Source organism: Chlorocebus sabaeus, chromosome 19, assembly GCF_047675955.1.
Source record: "Chlorocebus sabaeus isolate Y175 chromosome 19, mChlSab1.0.hap1, whole genome shotgun sequence".
Classification (NCBI taxonomy): domain Eukaryota; kingdom Metazoa; phylum Chordata; class Mammalia; order Primates; family Cercopithecidae; genus Chlorocebus; species Chlorocebus sabaeus.
The window spans coordinates 15,519,496-15,541,171 of record NC_132922.1 but is presented as its reverse complement, the minus strand read 5'-3'; the positions used below and the strand labels follow the sequence as shown (position 1 = coordinate 15,541,171).

Genomic DNA, 21,676 nt, shown 5'->3' with positions numbered 1-21,676 from the left:
TACTTTTCCCAGGTTTATACTGCTAGTAAATGGCAAAGGCAGAATAAGAACAGTGGAACAGGTGACCTCAAACCCTAGGCTCTTTTCTGCCCCAAGCTACTTTCACATTTAAATCGTGCATATAATTCATCAGAATGCTTTCCATTATCTCAATGTGATTGTAGGAATGCCATCTGAGATCTTTGCATTGTTCAGCTATCTAGCTGACTTTCACTCTTGTCATACTATTGTCTTTAAATTTTGAAGGCAAAGTATCTTGATTTTTGTCTGTAAGCGCTTAAAGGATTTAATAGATTATGCAGACTGTCAGTCTTAAGAAATTTGAACATTTTAACCCTCAGTAAGGCATGATATTAATATTACTAAAACTCTTGAAAAAGTAAATTGAAACACTTTTTACTAAATGAGTTTGCCCCTTATTAGCACACTTCTTTTTTAAGACAGTTTTAATCAGTTTTGTACTAACTTAATGTTAGCCATTTACATCCCTATCTACTGTGTTGATAAAATCCATATACTGGCCAAAGGCAGAGGCTCATGTCTGTAATCCCAGCACTTTGGGAGACTAAGTCAGGAGGATCGTTTGTGGTCAGGAGTTCGAGACCAGCCTGGGGAATATAGCAAAACCCCACCTCTACAAAAACTAAAAGATATTAGCTAGACATGGTGGCATGCATCTGTAGTCCCACCTACTCGAGAGGCTGAAGTGGGAGAACACTTGAGCCCAGGAGATCAGGGCTACAATGAGCTACAATTGCACCGCTGTACTCCAGCCTGGGTAACAGAGAGTATGTCTTTTAAAATAAATAAATAAATAAATAAATAAATAAATAAATCCATATAGTTCCATTTCTGTTTGAATAGCTATATAGTAATCATTTTGCATGGAGTTGTTTTTGGTTTTTGTTTTTGTTTTTTTGAGACAGAGTCTCGCTCTGTGGCCCAGGCTGGAGTGCAGTGGCATGATCTCAGCTCACTGCAAGCTCTGCCTCCGTGGTTCACGCCATTCTCCTGCCTCTGCCTCCCGAGTAACTGGGACTACAGGCGCCCGCCACCACGCCTGGCTAATTTTTTCTATTTTTTAGTAGAGACGGGGTTTCACCGTGTCAGCCAGGATAGTCTCAATCTCCTGACCTCGTGATCTGCCCGCCTCGGCCTCCCAGAGTACTGGGATTACAGGAGTCAGCCATCGCGCCTTGCTTAATTTAGGTTTTCTATCATCCAAAATTTGTGCAGTCAATTTACTAGTCTTTCAGATTTAAAAACCACAAACATTACAATAAATACTAAAGCACCCACAGTAGCCAGACTACTAAGGCCATGGTTATTGTATTTTTGGAGTACATGTCAGAAGAAAAGGTCATAACCCACAGATAGGTATCTAGTGTGTGGGGTCAGCAGACACACCACACACAGCCAGGAAGGCTGAAGAGATTAGAGTCTCAACGCTGGGAAAGGCCTTTGAGATTCTTAGCTTGGGGTCCACGGTTGTACTTCAGGGACCCCAGAAACTCCCTGAGGTTATAAGCAAAATTCTATCGCTGCCTTTTTTCTTCAGAAAGGCTCATGGCTTTTGTCAAATTCTCCAAGGAGACTGTGACCTAAATAAAATATTTTTTAAAAATGCTTACGAGTCCTTGATCTAATTCCAGTATCTAGAGAAAATGGGAGCTATGTTTGGCTCACACAGTAAATTTATGGCAGAGATGGGTATCAAAGCCCCACTCGTGACTACATCTGTGCTTTCTGCCATCCTGGGCGCTAGAGGGAATTGCGCTGCAATTCATTCAATTATTTCTCAGTCTCAGTAGATGACAAACCCCTTGCCCTTACCTCTGATTTAAGGTAAGATAATTTGGGCTGCAAGCAGGGTGCATCTTGGAGCTGGGAGACCTTGACATCAAACAGGAAGAGTCCTATCTGGGCAAGGAGACAGCAGCCCAGAGAGGCTGTCACCCAGGGTAGGTGTGCAGGCACAGGTCCCAGGGACTAAGGGCTGTGACACTAAGAGTCTCGGCTTCTGTGTAATCTCACCCAAGTCACTTCCCTGGTCTACGACCCAGTTACCCAAATGTGTAAAGGGTCCTTTAGACCTCGCCCTAAAAGGTCAGGGGCGTGGCTTAAAGAGGACCGCGCTTCCCGGGCCCCGCCCCCAGGCTCTACGTCGTGCGTGACGCCCGCCGCCGCCTAGGAAGCGACGATGAGGTCATCGCCCTCCGCCTCGGGGGCGGGACCCTTGCGCGTCAGGGCGGGGCCTGTGGTCCAGCTCCGCTCTGCCACCGCTCCGCCCACGCCTCCTCCCCGGCCTTCGGGTGCGTCACGTGACGGGTTGGCGGCGCTGGCGGTTGCTGTCAGCTGATTCCCGGGGTTGGTGGCAGCGGCGGTAGCAGCGATGGACTTTCTCCTGGGGAACCCGTTCAGCTCTCCAGTGGGACAGCGCATCGGTGAGTCCCTGGAGCCCCCCACAGCTCCGTCCCGGTGCTCCGCACCCAGCTTCGGTCCCCTGGGAAGCCTCCGGGTGCCTAGTCACTGAGGCAGGGAGGGCAATGAGGCTGGCGTGTAGCTCTCCGACTTGGCTCCGCCCAGCTTTCCTCCCACTCTTGATTGACAAGAACTTGGGCCATTAGGAAGCCTTGGTTTGTGATAGATGTATACGACAGCCAGTAGATAAGGAGAGAGGGCGGGTCCGGATGCCCACTGCGCAGCCAATGTGTGTCTGCTGGGGTCCCGAATCGAGGGAGAAAGTTTTCGGGGTTAAAGGGACTGCGTGGTTGGCAGTGGCTGGGCGGCTGTGCTGGGTCCCGCCGCCTGGGCTTTGGCCAGCTCCTTTCTGGCTCACCGGGCTCTCCGGACATGGACACCTGAGAAGGGCTAGAAGTCCATTCTCCCAGGACCGCGAAGCCCGGGGCTTGGCGTCTTGGGGGCGACTGGCCAGAGGGGACCCAGCGCTAGACAGCCCGCGGCCAGGCCTCACAGACCCGTATCTCAGGACGTGTCCGCCTGGGCTCTCATCTCGACCCAGCCTCAAATGGACCCGCACAGACTCTCAGAACCTGAGCAGAAAGTGGTCGGAGAAACCCTCGGGGTCAGCCCACCTCGGTGCTCCGTAGGTGGAGCAGCCCGGCGCTCGAGCCAAGCCGAGCCCAGGGCACCTGGCGCCTGGGTGCTGGTCCGTGGTTCTTTGCACCCTGGTGACAGGATACTTATAGTTCTATGACGCAGCCTCCCTGGGCGGAGGTTTCCTCACCTGTAATTGGCGGGTAATAATGGTCCTTACCTCCGTGGGCTTGTTGTGAAGATTAAATTCCTTAATAAATGTGAAATACTTAGAACAATGCCTGGTACGTGGCCAGTGCCATATAAAAAAACAGTTGTGATATTTATTAGCATTGGATCGGGCGCAGTGGCTCCCGACTGTAATCCCAGCACTTTGGGAAGCCAAGGCGGGCAGATCGCTTGAGCCCTGGAGTTCGAGACCAGCCTGGGCAACATGGCGAGACCCCCGTCTCTACAAAAAAAAAACAAACAAAAAATACAGAAATTAGCCGGGCGTGGTGGTGTGTGCCTGTGCTCCCAGCCACTCAGTAGGCAGAGCTGGGAGGATTGGTTGCACCTGGGAGGTCAGGGCTGCGTGAGCCCTGATGGCGCCACTGTACTCCAGCCTGGACGACGCAAGGAGATCCCATCTCTTGAAATACATACATACACACACCCACATTATATATAAATATACACATACATACATGTACATATACATATACATACATGTATATATTTACACACCCACATTGTTCCTGAGATACCACCAAGTGAAGGTTAGGAATCCCTGGAAATCGCTGGGCAGTAGGTCTCATAAGTGCTCGTTCTTGGACACCAACACCGTGAGAACTGACATGCCTTGACCCAAACAGCCACACTTCTCCAGAGGATGGTCTGGGTGTTCCCCATTCTTACATGAAGAAACCATCGCATTTCCATGAAATCACTCTTTATCTTTTTTGATGATGACTTTTGGTCTTAAGTCCATACTGGGAAAACTTTAAGACGAGACATTCTTTCCATTCTTACTGTCTTGCCAAACCTCACGAAAGCTTGTCGACCCGGCTCTGTGTTGTAATCGCCACCGTGGCTGTTGGTGGCTCTTCCGAGGGTTTTGTAATCAGTACTCTCCAAGGGGGAGGTGACAGTCCAGGATTTACACACCAGGAAGCTCCTGAACCAGGGAGAGGAACTGCCCTCTCAAAGGAGCCCCGACCTCCCCTAGACACACCACCCCACAGTGAGTCATGGTTTTTGGAGCTGAGAATAGAAAGCAGCTCTCCTCTCATCTTTATTTCTCTGACTACAGAAACCACTGCTTTTATCACATGCCAAGTTTAAGACTTACTACTTAAAAATAAACAAGTAAATAAAAGACCCGGCTTCAAAGTCAGCCGCATACTCTTAAGGCTTTCTGGAAAAGCTCACCTGGGTTCTGGATTTCAGCTAGTCAAAGCAAGCTTCTCTTCTTACCCTGAAGGGTTGCCTTTCTTGGGCAAGAAATACTCCCGTGCAAAGAGAATGCTACTAAGTCATCATACCTTAGAGCACAAATAGAATTTTACAGCTAAAAGAACTTTACCTTTGGAATTTTCTAACCCAGTGGTTCTCAGCAGCATTCCTAGGAAGGCGTGTTAAAGCAAATGATATCTGGGCCCCAACTCAGGAGTTTCTGACCCTTTAGGTCTGCGGTGGGACTCTAGCATGTGAAAATCTTTTTTTTTTTTTTTTTTTTTGAGACGGAGTTTCGCTCTCGTTGCCCAGGCTGGAGTGCAATGGTACAGTCTTGGCTCACTGCAACCTCCGCCTCCCGGGTTCAAGCGATTCTCCTGCCTCAGCTTCCCAAGTAGCTGGGATTACAGGCACGCGCCACCACACCCAGCTCATTTTGTATTTTTAATAGAGACGGGGTTTCTCCATGTTGGCCAGGCTGGTCTCAAACTCCTGACCTCAGGTGATCCACCCACCTTAGCCTCCCAAAGTGCTGGGATTACAGGCATGAGCCACCGCATCTGGCCTAGAATGTGAATTTCCGGCAAGTTCCCAGGTAATGCTAATGCTGTTCCAGCCCATCGCCTTCATTTTACACTGGCAGAGACTGAGGTCCAGAGAGGGGAAAGTGGAGGCTGTGACTCACCCAAGACCCCAGTGAATTGACAGTGAAACTGAGCCATTGAAATTTAAACCAAAGCTGAAGAGGCTCCAAAAGTAGAATTAAGAGTTTGAGTTAATCCCCTCAGTATCCCATATTCTTTTAGATAAAGAGGTGGAGGAAGTACTGCTCACTGGCTGTGATTACTGATGACATAGTATAGCTGCTTATACTTCTGTAAACCAGGCCCCTCCTTGCTGCAGGAGTACCGTCTCTTCTCAAGCCTGCCGACTCCCATGCCCTTGTTGAAAGGAGAGCTGTAGAGCCGTATGGAATTGACATCCCTCAGCTGGCGGGTTCTAATGATGCTAATCAGGAATGAGTATCAGGCACTTAAATCACAAAGTTCTCATTCACTTCCCCTCCCAACACACACACACACACACACACACCCCTTTGTGCTTGCTGGTCCCTCTGCCTGGGTTGCTTCCTCCTGTGCCCTCACTGAGGAGCTCCAGATCACCTTTCAAAGTACAGGGTATCATCACCTCCTCCCTGAGGCCTGTCCCAAGCCCACCATTGCTTTTTCACTCTCCCGTTATCCCAGGTCCTCGGACCCCCTTACCGTATGAGTTTGGGCTCTGACTCTCAGCTTTCTCCTTGGTAAAGTGTTGCTAACAGCATCTGCCTCACAGGGTGGTTGCTAGAATGAAACAAGATAGTCCTCTGAGAGTGCCTGGCACAGTAGAAGTGTATGGAAACGTTAGCTCTTCCTGTCATCATCACCACCATCATCATTTTTTTTTTTTTTTTTTTTTTTTTTTTGGAGACAGAGTCTTAAAAAAGGCTGGAGTGCAGTGGCACAGCTTCAGCTCACTGCAACCCCTGCCCCCCAGGTTCAAGCAATTCTTCTGCCTCAGCCTCCCAAGCAACTGGGATTACAGGTGCACGCCACCACGCCCAGCTAATTTTTGTATTTTTAGTAGAGACGAGGTTTCACCATGTTAGCCAAGCTGGTCTTGAACTCCTGACCTCAAGTGATCCACCCACCTCAGCCTCCCAAAGTGCTGGGATTACAGGTGTGAGCCACCACGCCCGGCCTATTTGTATTATCTCTGCCCTCATCATACTAATATGCCACCATCCCACTCTCTTAGTGGTTGTGCATATCTGTCTCCACAGCTAGGCTGAACTTCTTGAGAGCAGGAACTGTGCCTTATTTCTCCAGACCCTCAGCACCTAGCACGGTGCCTGGCACATAGCAGGAAGGAAACAGGGAGAAAAGGAAAGGAACATTTTGTGAGCAAACACCATAATAACTCTGCCAGGTATTCTGCTAGCGTCCTGGGTATTAATCTCATGGTGACCCTGTGCAGTTTTGCTATTTTTTTCCCATTTCACCAAAAGTCAGTGTAAGGGAAAGCATCGCTTTCCAGGGTTCCACAGCTACTCAAGTTCAGAATCCAGACCCAGGCCTTCTTTTGTATTTTTATTTATTTATTTATTTATTTATTTTTTTTTTTTTTTTTTTTTTTTTTTTTTTTTTTGAGACGGAGTCTCGCTCTGTCGCCCAGGCTGGAGTGCAGTGGCGCAATCTCGGCTCACTGCAAGCTCCGCCTCCCGGGTTCACGCCATTCTCCTACCTCAGCCTCCCAAGTAGCTGGGACTACAGGCGCCCGCCACTGCGCCCGGCTAATTTTTTTCTATTTTTTAGTAGAGACGGGGTTTCACCATGGTCTCGATCTCCTGACCTTGTGATCCGCCCGCCTCGGCCTCCCAAAGTGCTGGGATTACAGGCGCGAGCCACCGTGCCCGGCCTCTTTTGTATTTTTAATAGAGACGGGGTTTCTCCATGTTGGCCAGGCTGGTCTCAAACTCCTGACCTCAGGTGATTCACCTACCTTGGCCTCCCAAAGTGCTGGGATTACAGGCATGAGCCACCGCATCTGGCCTAGAATGTGAATTTCTGGCGAGTTCCCAGGTAATGCTAATGCTCTTCCAGCCCATCCCCTTCATTTTACACTGGCAGAGACTGAGGTCCAGAGAGGACCTCACCACACTGCCTCGAGCTGCCCAGTGCCTCTTTTGAATTGATGTCCATCCAGCCTTCCAGGATCCACAACTCTTGTTCTACCCCCAGATAAGGACATGCACATGGGTCCCACACTTGCAGGTCCCTCTCCCCTACCGATGAGTAGGGGAGCTTCCCAAGGGCAGCACCCGTAGCTGAGAGGATTCCAGATCCTTTGTACCAGCTGGTGTTGTCACAGCCCTCTTCTTTCAAGGATTTCAAACCCTTTCCAGGTATTCTCTGTGGACAAATGTTACTGGCTCTGTTTTATAGACAGATGTCAAGAATCCCAGTTTCCATTTCTGGCTATCAGCTCACCCCCTAAGCACTTGGAGTCCAAATCCTAGCTGATTGCCGAGAGCAAGTTGAAAACAACAGAGATGGTAAATGTGAGCAGTCCCTGGGGATGAGCCTCAGTGGTTGGGGTGGTGGGAGCTGGGTGTGACGGGAGAAGAGCCCAGAGCCTGAAGACTGAGCCCTGGAGGGGAAAAGTGAAAAAGTCAAAGAGAGCTGTCTTTGATTTCACAAAAGCCAAGCCAGGGGAGCCACAGGAAGGAATCACAGAAGTGAGAGACCACTTCAGGCCCTTGGGGGGCCAGTTGGGGAATGATGGGCTGGAAAGTGGACACTTAAGCGATGTCAAGGAGACACCAGGCTGGGAGGTGGGACACCTGGTTCCAGCTCTGGTTCTGCTCCTCACTATGTCACGGTCCCTCTCCATTGCCCATCTCCCCTATTGGCAACACAGAGGTGCTGTCATTCTCCCTCTGCTTCCCAGAGGATTGGTAATGAATAACAGAGGGCATATATAGGGACAGGGAAGGGTTGATGCCAGAGGGAAGAAAGAAACGGATGGCAGGCTGGGAGCAGTGGCTCACGCCTGTAATCCCAGCACTTTGGGAGGCCGAGATGGGCGGGTCATGAGGTTAAGAGATCGAGACCATCCTGGCCAACATGGTGAAACCCCATCTCTACTGAAAATACAAAAGTTAACTGGACGTGGTGGCATGCGCCTGTAGTCCCAGCAACTTGGGAGGCTGAGACAGGAAAATTGCTTGAACCCAGGAGGCGAAGGTTGCAGTGAGCCAAGATCATGTCAGTGCACGCTAGCCTGGTGACACAGCGGGACTCGATCTCAAAAACAAAACAAAACTGATGGCTGCTGGGGAGGACTGATAGAACTGATTGTGCAAGGCCCCAAGGGCAGAGTGTGTGGTTACAGGAATAAGCAATTCGGTTTCAGTATAAATAGCTATCCCTAGAGCCTTGCAAAGATGGAACTGGCTGCCTTGTTCGGTAGTGAGCTCCCCACCACTGGAGCTGTGAAGGCAGAAGCCGGGGTGGGGAGGGCGAACTAGAAAGAGGATTCCTGCGTCAGTTAGCAGAGTGGACTAGACCAGGGTCAGCGAGCTTTTTCTATAAAGGGCCGTTAAGTAAATACTTGTGGCTTCATGAACCAGATGGTCTCTGCTGCAACTACCCAGCTCTGCCATTATAGCACAAAAGCAGCCATAGGCCATAGGTAAATGAATGAGAGTGACTGTGCTCCAATACAACTGTTTATGGGCAATGGAATTTGAATTTCACGTAATTTTCACGTATCATGAAATATTATTGTTGTTCAGCTTTTTTTTCCCAACTATTTAAAAATATAAAGACCACCTGTAGCTCAAGGACCGTACAGGTGGGTCTGAATTTGGCATGTGGGTTCATAGTTTGCTGACTTCTGAATCGGAGCAGCTGGCCAGAGGCAGAATGATGAAGCACACTGTTCCTCAAAGTGGGGTACCAGAGCACCCACACTGGGGATGCTTGAGGTTGCTTCTCCCCACAGTGTGCCTGCGGGAGCCCTAATACCTTGAAGCTTCTGGTTGCTGATCCGCAAGTACAGGACCCACATTAGAGCCCGAAGTTTCTGTCTTGAGTATGACAGAGCTTTGTCGAGAAAAGGCTTTGTATCAGGTGTACATGTATTAGTAGAGCCCAGGGTGAGCTTGAGTCAGACTGAATGATCTCAGTCGTGGTTCAGTCCTCACCAGCTTTGTTACCTGGAGCAAGTTACTTAACCTCTCTGTTCTTCAATTTCCTCATCTGTGCAATGAGACTAATAATAGCACCTATCAAATAGGGCTGTTGTGTTGTGTTGTAAAGCACTTCCTGCCAGACGGGAAATGTCTGTAATTATTAGCTGATGTGATTTTTCACTGATGTTATCATTCCTGGGACACAGTCTAAGTTAGTAGCCAAGCTAAGTGCCAGCCCAGGATTCTGGCTCCAGTGCAGCCTTTGTGATGGTCTTTGTGTCCCTGGCAAACGAGCAGTCACCGACTGGGTGGCCACCACATTCACAGACAGGTCAGGTTTCAGGCTGTGGGGAGGAGCGGATTCTTACTTGGAAATTAAGGCCTTTGCCTGCCCCTATGGATAGAACTGGCGAATAGGTTTTATTCTTAACCTTAGTGAGCTCAAAAAAATAAGAGTAAGGTCCCAGACTTCTACTTTTCTGGTTTTAGAAAAAAAAAAAACAACTCAAACCCTCAGTGTCTCCTAATGAGCTTGAGGCCATCACCCCGTGAGAAGCAGGGGGATTCAGGACAGGTTAACTCTTTACTCCCTTTCTAAGGAGATCTTGATCTAGGCCGGTGCCCTCCAAACTTCTGTCTTTCATGTAGCTCCTTTATGACTTGTGTCTACCCCCACACCATCTTCATTATTATTTTCATAGGGTTTTCTTTTCATTAGCTTATCTGTTAAAATTTGACCTCATCCTATGTAATTATATCCGTGAAATCATGGCTTTGATGTTCGTGTTTTTTTCCTATCCTGCATTAAAGTAAATATGTCCCTCTAAAAATGTCTTTAAGTTTGCCCGTGAGCCCACCTGGCGTGATCCCAGGTAGCTCATTTTGATCGCTGGGACGTAAGCAGCCTGAAATGGGGTCACAGCTTAGTCTCCGCATCAGAAGAGCTGGGTTCAGGTGCCAGCTCCGCCCCTTCCTGGCTGTGTCCCCCAGGTCTCCACCTCAAGGGACATGGGCAACTTAGAAGCTGATCAAGCACTGCAAAGTGCAGTGGAGAAGCACGGTGCAAGACCTGAGGAGGGGAACTAGGCCTCACTCCTGCTGGGGAAGGTAGAGAAGGGAAGGACGGAGCCAGGGGAGGAGGGAGCAGGAGAGAAGAACCAGCCAGACCGCGGGGGCTGAGACAGACAGAGAATTTAGGGACAGACAGAGGGGTCTACTGTTTGAACTTGTTTGTGTTGGTGCAGTATAAACCCTGTAGTGGTTAACTTTATGTGTCAACTTGGCTAGGCCAGGGGAGACAGATATTTGGTCAAACATTATTTTAGATGTTTCTGTGAACGTATGTCTTAGATGAGATTAACACTGAAATCGCTAGACTCACGTAAAGCGTATTGCCCTCCATAACGTGGGTGGGCTTCGTCCAATCAGTTGAAGGCCTGAATAGAAAAAGACTGACCTCCCCAGAACAAGAGGAAATTTGGCCAGCAGGCTCCCCTTGCCCTTGCACTCGGACAGCGTCTGTTTCCTGGATCTCCAGCCTGTCAGCTCACCCTACAGATTTTCAACTTGCTAAGCCTTCACAACTGCATAAGCCAATTCCTTAAGTGCTCGCTTGCTGTCTCTTTCTCGTGTGTGTGTGAGTGTGTGTATGTGCGTGTGTCTGTCTGTCTCTCTTTCTTTCTGTTAGTTCCTTTTCTCTTATTTATTTATTTGAGACGGAGTCTCACTCTATTCCCAGGCTAGAGTGCAATGGGGCAGTCTTGGCTCACTGCAACCTCCACCTCCCAGGTTCAAGCAATTCTCCTGCCTCAGCCTCCCGAGTAGCTGGAAGTACAGGCACGTGCCACCACACCTGACTAATTGTTATATTTTTTGTAGAGACGGGGTTTCACCGTGTTGGCCAGGCTGGTCTTGAACTCCTGACCTCGTGATCCGCTCACTTTGGCCTCCCAAGTGCTGGGATTACAGGCATGAGCCACCACGCCCAGCCTAGTTCCTTTATTCTGGAGAACCTTGACTAATACAAACCCCATTCCACCCCTGACCATCCAGATTGTCAACAACACCTTTTACGCTCCCAAGTGGGGAGTGAAAACAGTTGCCGTCTATACCTCAGCCAGCCACTTCAAGCCTCTGCCTTCACAGCCTCACTTCTTCTTACCTGGGGAGTTTTAGAAAACCTTTCTTTATCTCACTGACATTTCCTTTTGTTAGGTACTATAGTTAGTTACATCGACTTTAAGATTGTAGGCTGCCGAAGCAATACCCTCTGTAAGGTATTTTAGGGTTTCTCCTGTGGTTTGTGGTTAAAAAAAAATAACAGGGGAGAAGCAGCCAGGGTTTTGAGGAAGGGCGGCTCAGCAAATTAGGAGGTGGATGGAACTTTCCATGCTGGGTCTGGAAAGAGTTATTCCTTTGGAAAATAGTTTTCAAGACAAGTTTCTGGCTGAAAAAAAAATGGCTTCTGCATATTTGCGATTTAAAAATCTCTTATGGGAGTGCTTGAAATTCTCAATCATGTTGTGCTTGATATGTTTGTAGAGGATAGCATTTATTTTGGTGCTTGAAATGTATACTGTCCTCCTCACACATCCCTGGAAGGTGAGTGCTTTGGTCATCTTTATTCTGTAGAGGAGGAACTGAGGCACAGAGAGGCCGAGGAGTCACCCAGGGTCACACAGCTCGTAGGTGCTTGAGTCTGGGCAGGATTTGTCTGTGTCTGCATCCCATCCTCCCAACTCTTCCATCTCACTGATTCTCCCTTGGAACTGAAAGAGGCCAGGCACGGAGGCTCACGCCTGTAATCCCAGCACTTTGGGAGGCCAAGGCAGATAGATCGCCTGAGGTCAGGAGTTTGAGACCAGCCTGGCCAACATGGTGAAACCCCATCTTTACTAAAAATACAAAAATTAGCTGGACACAATGGTGAGTGTCTGTAATCCCAGCTACTCTGGAGGCTGAGGCAGGAGAACCACTTGAACCGGTGAGGCAGAGGTCGCAGTGAGCCAAGATCGCGCCACAGCACTCCAGCGTGGGCAACAGAGACTGCATCTCAAAAAAACAAACAAAAAAAAGAACTAAAAGAGACATGCTGGGTTTCCCTTTGAGTGAAAACATCTGTGTCCATCTAGAATGAATTCGTTCAGTAATGACTCCTTCTGTATTTTTGCCTAACCTTCTTGACCACATTGGTTTCATCCTCGTGCTTGCATTCTCATGGTAGGAAGCACAGGTGAAGGAACCAACTGTCTGTGTCTCTGTTACCAAGAAAGCAAAACTTTCCCCAGGAGCCACGCAAGAGACATCCACTTCCATCTCAGTGGCCATAGGTCCCACGGCCACTTCTGGCTGCAAGAGTGTCTAGAAAAGCTAAATGCTGTGGGTCCAGGGGGATCATCTTTCCCAACTATTGGAGTCAGCTCCATATGATGGAGTTAATAAAAATTTCACATAGTCACTGGATGCAGTCATAGAAATACAGTATCTAACAAGGACAGATAAGTGTGGCGTGTGGGTTCCCACACTGCATTTCCAGATGGACAGCACAGCTGGCCTATATCCAGAGGGGTCGGTCAGAATAGTGAAGGCTCTGGAGATCATTACCAGAGTAGAGTGGTCACAGGTCCTGAGGATGTTAGGTTGGAGGACAGATTAAGGAGGGATGCGGTACTTTTTAAAACTATTCAAAGGGACACGGTGGCTCACGCCTGTAATCCCAGCACTTTGGGAGGCTGAGGCGGGTGGATCACGAGGTCAGGAGATCGAGACCATCCTAGCCAACATGGTGAAACCCTGTCTCTACTAAAAAATAAAAATAAAAAAATTAGCCGGGTGTGGTAGCAGGTACCTGTAGTCCCAGCTACTCCAGAGGCTGAGGCAGGAGAATGGCGTGAACCCAGGAGGCAGAGCTTGCAGTGAGCCAAGATCGAGCCACTGCACTCCAACTTGGGCGATAGAGCAAGACTCTGTCTCAAAAAAAAAAAAAATATTCAAAGGGGCACGGCGGCTCACGCCTGTAATCCCAGCACTTTGAGAGGCCAAGGCGGGCGGATCAAGAGATTGAGACCATCCTGGCCAATGTGGTGAAACCCTGTCTCTACTAAAAATACAAAAATTAGCCGGGCATGGTGGTGCATGCCTGTAGTCCCAGCTACTTGGGAGGCTGAGGCAGGAGGATCACTTGAACCCAGGAGGCAGAGGTTGCAGTGAGCCAAGACGGCACCACTGCACACCAACCTGGGCAACAGAGTGAGACACCGTCCAAAAAAAAAAAAAAAAAGTATTCAAAGGACTGCAAGTTGGAAGAAAGATTAGGATTTCCACACAATAGTTTCTAAAGGATCAATGAGTGCCCAAGTGTGGAGGTATTTTATTTCATTTACATTGTTATAAAGGTTTATTGTGCCGGTGAATATGGCCTCATCCTTCATTCCGTCATTCAACAAACAGGTACTGCAGGTTTATCATGGGCCAGGTCCCTCTGGGGTAGACAATTGGACCATTCGTGAGCTATAACCTCCACCCTTAAAGGGCTCACAGACTCCTGGGACAGAGAGATGTAGAAACAAAGAAATCACCCAACAGAGTTACTCCAATCACTCCACTAAGCAGTGCTTAGAGTTGTGGTCTGTGGAAAATGCTCTTGGCCGCTGGCTGGAAGGAATAGGCCCTGAGGGGGTGTCAGGGCGGACCCCACCAGGAGACCTGACCTTTGGTCTGGGCTTAGGAGCATGAGTTGAGGTGGTGAGGAGTACATTTCTTCTTGGAAGAAGGGCAGCATGTTCAGAAGCACAGAAGCCTGAGGAGGGTGATGGGGCGGGTGCAGGTGGTCAGCTGAGCTGGTGATGAGAAGGAGTGGGAGGAAGGGCTGGGCCAGGTCTCAGCGCCAGCTCCCGAGGGCTTCCGTGGAGCCCGGTGCCTTCGGGTCTGTGCCGTGGTTGTCCACTGTGGAGCAGTCCCATGGGAAGGCCAGGGCAGCTGGGCCTCACTCCTTAAAGAGGAAAATTAATCATGAATCCTCTGAGCTGCAGGTAACAGGAACCCCACCCAGCAGAGTCTGAAGCCACCACCACAACGCACTTTGTTTACCTAGTGAGAAGCCTGAAGGTCTGCAGTTTCAGGGTGGGTTTGACAGCTCCACGATGTCTGGAAACACGCAGGCTCTTTCTTGTTCTGTCCTTAGCCTGGTGGCTAATCAGTGAAATACAGTGAATATTGTTCTGGGAAGGTGGGGTAGGCAGGGGAGGTTAGCTTCAAACTGAGCACCTGGCCAGTCTGGAGCCTCAGTCCGTCATTCCAGAGGTATGTAATGCCCCGCTCTGCTCTGTCCCACCAGAAGGTGAGCCCCCAGTGTCTGCCCCAGACAGGCAGAGGCAGTCTTCACACGGACAGAGCAGAGTGGAGAGCACACGAGTTTGGAGCACGCAGGCCTGGCTTTGCATCGAGCAAGTCACAAACCTCCGCACCTTGGCTGCCCCCACGACAGTCGGGGGTGTGGGGAGGTGACACGAAAGGTGGGCCCCCGAGCATCCCGCACAGGCTGACACTTGTTCACTGGATGATGCTGTTTGTCGTTGTTCTCCATGATGATATCGTCATGGTGCAGGGTGAGGAGTGACATGGTCTGCCCAGAAGGAGGCACCACTGAGGAGCCAACCCTGGGTGGGGATTAGAAGATGAGGGGTGTTCGGCTGGGCGCGGAGGCTCACGCCTGTAATCCCAGCACATTGGGAGGCCGAGGCAGGTGGATCACGAGGTCAGGAGATCAACACCAGCCTGGCCAAGGTGGTGAAACCTCGTCTTTACTAAAAATACAAAAAACTTAGGCAGGCACTTGTAATCCCAGCTACTTGGGGGGCTGAGGCAGAAAATTGCTTGAACCCATGAGGCAGAGGTTGCAGTGAGCCGAGATCATGTACTGCACTCCAGCCTGGGCAACAGAGACATAGTCTCAAAAAAAAAAAAAAAAGATGAGGGGAGTTCAGGAGTTCAGCTGACTCATGCCTCCTCTTCATCAGCACGCCTGGCACTGTCTCAGCACCTGGTCTTTCCTGCCGTGGAACCTTGACCTTTTGGAATTGTCAGTCATGGCCCCCCACTGGACTGTAAACCATCGCTGAGGCAGGACCTTGCTGGATTTGCTCACTGACGTCTCCCTGTAGCCTGGAAGACAAGTGTGGAGAATGCCTGAGAAGCACATAGCATAGAGGTTACGAATATGGACTTGAGAACCATACCTCTCTGGCTTTGAATCTGCTCTGCATCTCATAGACTGTGTGACTGCAGGCAAATTGCTGACTTCTCCATGCCCCTCAGTTCATCCTCTGTCTTAAAGGTTGTGGTGACGGGTAACTGAGGGTGTGACGTGCTTATTAAGTCCCATGCCTGGTGTGTGCTGAGTGCCAGATGAGCATGTGAACGGGATGAGCCTGACTGAATGAGGAGTGGCATTGCAGACAGGAGCTCAGAGGCATGAGAGGACAAGCCACATAGAGGGGGAGGGGGTACAGCTGACTGTGGCTGACACCAGTCCCTGGAGAGTTCAGGCTTTCGATCATCAGGCAGTGGGGGTGATGGACAATGTTTAAACAAAGGAAGTCGTGCTTGGAGTTATGTTTGAGTAAAGTGTGGAGGTGACAGTCCAGGCCTGGGGAGGTGGCAGCCTGAGCCAGAGCTGTCTCAGTGATCATAAGACTGTTGGAATGTGCAGGGTGGGAGCAAGAGGGCTCCAGGCTGCTTCCCAGAAGGCTGGCGTGGAAAGGGGTGATACTGGCCAGACACAGTGGGCAGTGGCTCACACCTGTAATCCCAGCACTTTGGGAGGCCGAGGCGGGCGGATCACTTGAGGTCCGGAGTTCGAGACTAGCATGGCCAGCATGGTGAAACCCCATCTCTACTAAAAATACAAAACTTAGTCAGGTGTGTTGGCAGGTACCTGTAATCCAGCTACTCGGGAGGCTGAGGCAGGAGAATCGCTTAAACCCAGAAGGCAGAGGTTGCAGTGAGCCAAGATCGTGCCGCTGTACTCCAACCTGGGTGACAGAACAAGACTGTCTCCCAAAGAAAGAAAGAGCCGGGCATGGTGGCTCATGCCTGTAATCCCAGCACTTTGGGAGGCCGAGGCGGGCGGATCCCTTGAGGTCAGGAGTTCGAGACCAGCATGGCCAGCATGGTGAAACCCCATCTCTACTAAAAATACAAAACTTAGCCAGCTGTGTTGGCAGGTACCTGTAACCCAGCTACTCAGGAGGCTGAGGCAGGAGAATCGCTTAAACCTGGGAGGCAGAGGTTGCACTGAGCCAAGATCGTGCTGCTGTTCTCCAACCTGGGTGACAGAACAAGACTATCTCCCAAAAAGAAGAAAGAAAGAAAGGGGTGATACCATATCATGGCCCCCATCTCTGATGCTGCCCGTGGTGTGGCGTGTCTTTGGTCTGTTGGGCGATTTCTTTGTTTCCACATCTCTCTCTCTCTCCCAGGAGTCTGTGAGCTCATTCTTTCTCTTGGCCCAAATCATAGTCATTGTAGCTCGGTTACTCATTGCTAGCCTTTCCTGATGTCATACTGACATTGTCTGGCTGCGAGGTCACAACATCCTGTGAAGCAGGCAGTCTTATCCTGATTTTATGGGTGCAAAAACAGACTCAGGGGCTGGATCTTTGCCCATGGTCTCTGAGTTAGGTCAGGCCAGACTCATCCCACTCCATCCTCATCTCCATGAGGGACAAGTGGGTCTTGCCATCGTGCCAGGCAGGTTATCTGGAGCCCTCCAGGGAGGTGGTGTCTGCACCAGGCCCAACAGGAAGAGGACAGACTGCCGTACAGGTGCCCAGTGATCCGAAGCCACAGACTTGCCAGCCATAGACAACCGCAAAGCCGCCTGATGAAAGGTGGAGGATTGCAGGGCCGGGCTCTGACAGGAGCTGGAAGACAAGAGCACGGCTGCTACCCAGAGGCCCTTGAAGTTTACTGCCAACAGCTCCGAGGTCAGGGAATCAGTTGTCATCCTCTTGGTAACTGGTAACCCCTGTCAGTATTTTTATTCCCCCTTCTTAAAATAGCAAGCTGAATTACTTCTGTGGTTAAGAACAAAAACAAAGCAAATATTGCCAGGTTCCTGTGGGTTTAAAATTCTGCCCAGATGGAATGTGCCTACCCTGTGGGCATCTGAAGGAAATCCATGATTCTCCCCGGTTCTGTAGTCCACACCTGGACCTGGAGGAACCTGGAAGAACCTAGAAGGGGTTGGCAAGTGATGGTCTGAGCAGATGTGTCCCACAGCCTCCCAACAGCTGTCTTGTACTGCACACAGATCGGCCTTGTCCCAATTTTGTCTCCTCCTCCTCTTTCTCTCCCCTTTCTCTTTTAGGCCACATGTCCCCTCCCACCCCGCAGAAAACCTCCATCTTCTGATTGGCTCTGCCCACTGCTGCCTGCTACCACTCAGGGCTAAGGAGCTTGCCCGCGCTGCTTGGGTCACATCAGACTCATGCACCAGGGCAGGGGGGAGGGGGAGGCGGTCTTTCTGCACCCACCTTATTCCCGGGTATGGGATTTCTCTTATTTATCAATGTCCCCGCTTCCCTTTAAAAGCCACTTGCTTGCCTTTCCAAAGCACCCACAGCCTCTCCTGAAACACTGATGTTCTCTCCTCCAGGAGATGAGAAGTGCCCATCGTTTTCAGGGGGTGCTAGGGACAGAAGGGGATCTGATGGAGGGGACCACTGAGGGGCCTGCCAGTGGAGCTCAGGGAGGAGAGCGCCGACTGCCTGCGTGGTCGGGAAGGACACTTCTGGGAAAGCAGAGCTCCCCGCCCCCGCGGAGAGATGCGGATGGCACAGACGCCTCAGGCACCTGCGCCACAGCCTCAGCAGCCGCCCCGCCCTTACCTCTGTGTACCCTTTGCAAGTTGGTGACCTCTCTGTGCTTCAGTTTCCTCATGAGATGAGGGCAATAATGCACACCTTACAGCGTGTGAAAATTGAATCTCATTCTTCATGTGAACAACTAATGCTGCTTGATATTCTACGGCATATAACTTGGAAAGTTAAAATATTATTGTGGAAGGACATGCAGGCCAGGCCGAAGACTAGGGAGACGCGGAAGGATTTGGGCAGGAAGGACACTGTCATTTTCAGGTTTCAGAAAGTTCCCTCTGGGCAGCGTGGAGAATGGGAGGAGGGAGGCAGGAGGAAGGAAGAAGCTGAGGCAATGGTCTAGCGGGCAGATGGTGGCTGGGCTGGGTCAGGGACCGTGGCAGAGGGGTGGTGAGAAGGGGATGGTGTGATGGACAGAGATCTGGGAGCTGACTTGGCAGGACTTCGTGGCCTTTAGATGTGGGCGGGGAGGGAGATGACACTAACCCTCTGGCCCGTGTGACTGGGGCTCGCTGAGATGTGGCCTGTGGCAGAGGAGCAGGTTCTGTAGGTTAACGCTGACATGACTAACCCCTGCCCCCAAACCCTCCAAAGCAGGACATGGCCCTCTGCTCAGAGGGACACTTGTTCAGCCCGCTCTGTTCTTCCCATGTGGCTCTTTAAGTGTGGAACCCCCAAGGGCAGGGGTGTGGTATAAAGAAGCCACACTCAGTAAACCTTCGCAGGATGGATGACTCTGTCTTTCAGCCCCGTCAGAGGAGCCTTCCTCATCCCCTCCTCCAGGCCTGGTCTGGGGGTAAAGTAACCGCCCTCTGCCTCAGCCGCCTGGCATGTGTCCTGGGCCACCCTGGCATCCTTCTGGCTCAGGACCTAAGGGTGGAACTGAAGTTGGGCCAGTTGCAAAACCAAGGTCTCAGAGCCACAGTTTTAGAGTTGGGCGAGTCAGCGTGGCTAGAAGAGGGCCCTGTCCAGTCCCACGAAAACTGCCCTCCCCTGTCCTCCGACAGACTGGGTTTGGCATGCCCTGTAGCTTCCTTTGGGCACCCTAAGGCAGGGACCATGCCCACCGTGTCCACCATGGTATCCCAGTGCCTGGAACCGGCCTGGCTTACAAATAGCTGTGTAGCAAGCGAGGAGTCACCCACCCTCTCCGAGCTGGGGCACAGCCATGAGGGGAGAGCCTCCCTTGCAGGACAGCATGACATCACGTGGAATAACAAGTTCTACATGCCTACCCAGGCGCACACTCCTGACAGATAATAGACAGCCAGCAGCACTGTGCCCAAGTGCCAGGCCCGCCAGCCAGCAGGTGTGCCAAGGCCGGCAGGATGGCTGCAGAGGACGGCAGGCGGATGAGTACTCCGCATGTGACCCTTGCCGGGGAGAGAGCCTTGGGTAGTCCCTGCGTCAGAACAGGGTCTCACCCTTAAAATGCTGAGCAAGGCCTGTCTCATCACACAGTCCTCCATGTAGTCACAATACATGCCAGCCAGAGTGATGTGCGTAATAGAACGTTACCTGCAAGAAACAGGGCACATTTCCTGTGTGCACGTGGTTGAACTGGTCTGCGTGAAGATGGCATCTAGGAAGGCGCAGAGAACAAAAAACAGGCCATGCGGCACCTCCCTTTCCTGAGGACCATTTACAAAGGTGCTGGCATTGCCTACCAATCGGTATCTTCCACGCTACATTTTACAAAAGGCTGCCAGCCCGGTACTTGCCACCATGCGGACCTGCAGCCAGTGGTCCAGGCCATGGCCCTGACGGGCTTCCAGAACCCTGCAGCTGACTCCCGGACTGGAAATCTTACCCTCAGAACTGCCACAAAGTCAAAATTTTCTGGAACTGAATAGAGGTGGTGGTGGTTGTATTTAGTATTACAAATGTACCACATGCCACTGAATTATACACGGGAAAATGGTTAGTTTTATTTTATGTGACTTTCGCCTCAACTTTTTTAAAAAAGAACCACCACCACTTGCTGAGTGTTTATTTTGGGCCCATACCATGCTGATACCTTGCATGAATCATCACCTCTGTTTGGGGCAGTTCTGTCGGATGGCTTGGCATCGGTCCCTTCTGTGGGTGCCTCAGAAGGGTACAGGAGGGCAAGGTGACCTATTAGTAATGGAGCCTTTGCTTCCTAGGTAAAGAAGGTCTCTGTGAGATTCTAGAGGAAACTGGTTACAGGGGATGCCTCTAGGAAGAGGGCGCTGGGGCAGGGGCAGAGATAGATTTACCTAGCTGCATTGTATACCACTTGAGAACTTTTAGATTTTGTATCCTGTGAATGGTTACCAACTCAAAAGATAATTCTTTTGTTTGTTTGTTTTGGAGATGGAGTTTCGCTCTTTTGCTCAGGCTGGAGTGCGATGGCTCAGTCTCGGCTCATTGCAACCTCCACCTCCTGGGTTCAAATGATTCTCCTGCCTCAGCCTCCCAAGTAGCTAGAATTACAGGCATGTGCCACTATGCCCGGCTAATTTTTTGTAGTTAGTAAAGACGGGGCTTCACCATGTTGGTCAGGCTGGTCTCAAATCCTAACCTCAGGTGATCCACCTACTTCAGCCTCCCAAAGTGCTGGGACTACAGGCATGGGCCACCACGCCCAGCTCAAAAGATAATTCTAAAGTCAAGGGAGAACGTCTTATCTACAGAAATGAAGCAAAGCATTGTCACCATATTATATCATGTCAGGAACAAGCACACGGAGGCCCGCCTAGATTCCCCTCTGGCGCATCCCTTTGGTACACTCAGAGCCATGGTTTCCTCATCTGTTGAAGGACGGAGGTACTCCCAGCCTCACTGGCTACAAAAATCTAGTGATGATGGGATGATGTGTGTAGAGCATTCTCACACAGCGCCAGGCCCTGTGCCCGAAGCGTCTGTCATCTTCCTCCTCCCCATCTCATCCGGCCCTGCACCCCGCTCCCCTCCCACCCAGGGTTTGGGTTTACCCATTCAGGACCCCCACATGCCTTTATGACTCATGGTTTCTTCTCAGAGAAAGCCACAGATGGCTCCCTGCAGAGCGAGGACTGGGCTCTCAACATGGAGATCTGTGACATCATCAACGAGACGGAGGAAGGGTAAGGGCCCCCAAGGAGAGGTTGCGGGGCACAGGCAGAGACAGCCATCCACCACGCAGCACACACCTGCACCCTGCCAGGGAGCCCCTGCCCCAGCCCCATTGCTGCCATAGCCAAGTCTGACCCACCCCGCTTGGCTGCAGAGGCCATCTGAGCCCCTAGTACCTGAGCGCCATCCAAGGTAGGCATTCACAGCAGGCCCCCGAGGGCTGCCTCCCTGCCCCGCCTCTCTGAGTGGCAGCGCAGATTCCACACGGATCTGGAAGCCCAGCCTTGTGTGCAGTGTCTCCCTAGGACGAGGCAAGCTGGAGACTCTTATAATCAGAGTTGACCCCAAGCGCCATCTGCATTCTGCAGGCGGGAGTATGCACTAGAGAGACTCCGGCTTTTCTGTGAGCAAAAACAGACTTCCATTTCCTTAAGATTTGAAACCAGCCTTGAGTGTAGGGGAGATCACAAGGATGGCAGGGAAAGTGAAGCTGAAC

General features: G+C 50.8%; 1 protein-coding gene across 2 annotated transcripts in view; it reads left to right on the top strand.

Annotated features, from left to right (window-relative positions):
* The first annotated feature begins 2,281 nt into the window (after window positions 1-2,281).
* TOM1 (target of myb1 membrane trafficking protein) overlaps window positions 2,282-21,676 on the top strand; it is a 47,863-nt gene continuing 28,468 nt past the window's right edge. Inside the window, exons 1-2 of one of the 2 annotated variants that reach the window (XM_007975598.3) lie at window positions 2,282-2,444; window positions 21,107-21,191. In XM_007975598.3, the coding sequence (XP_007973789.2) occupies window positions 2,393-2,444; window positions 21,107-21,191 (137 nt within the window). In that variant the 5' untranslated portion in view covers window positions 2,282-2,392. The remainder of the gene's footprint in view (window positions 2,445-21,106; window positions 21,192-21,676) is intronic. The other variant, XM_007975597.3, reaches the window with a different exon arrangement.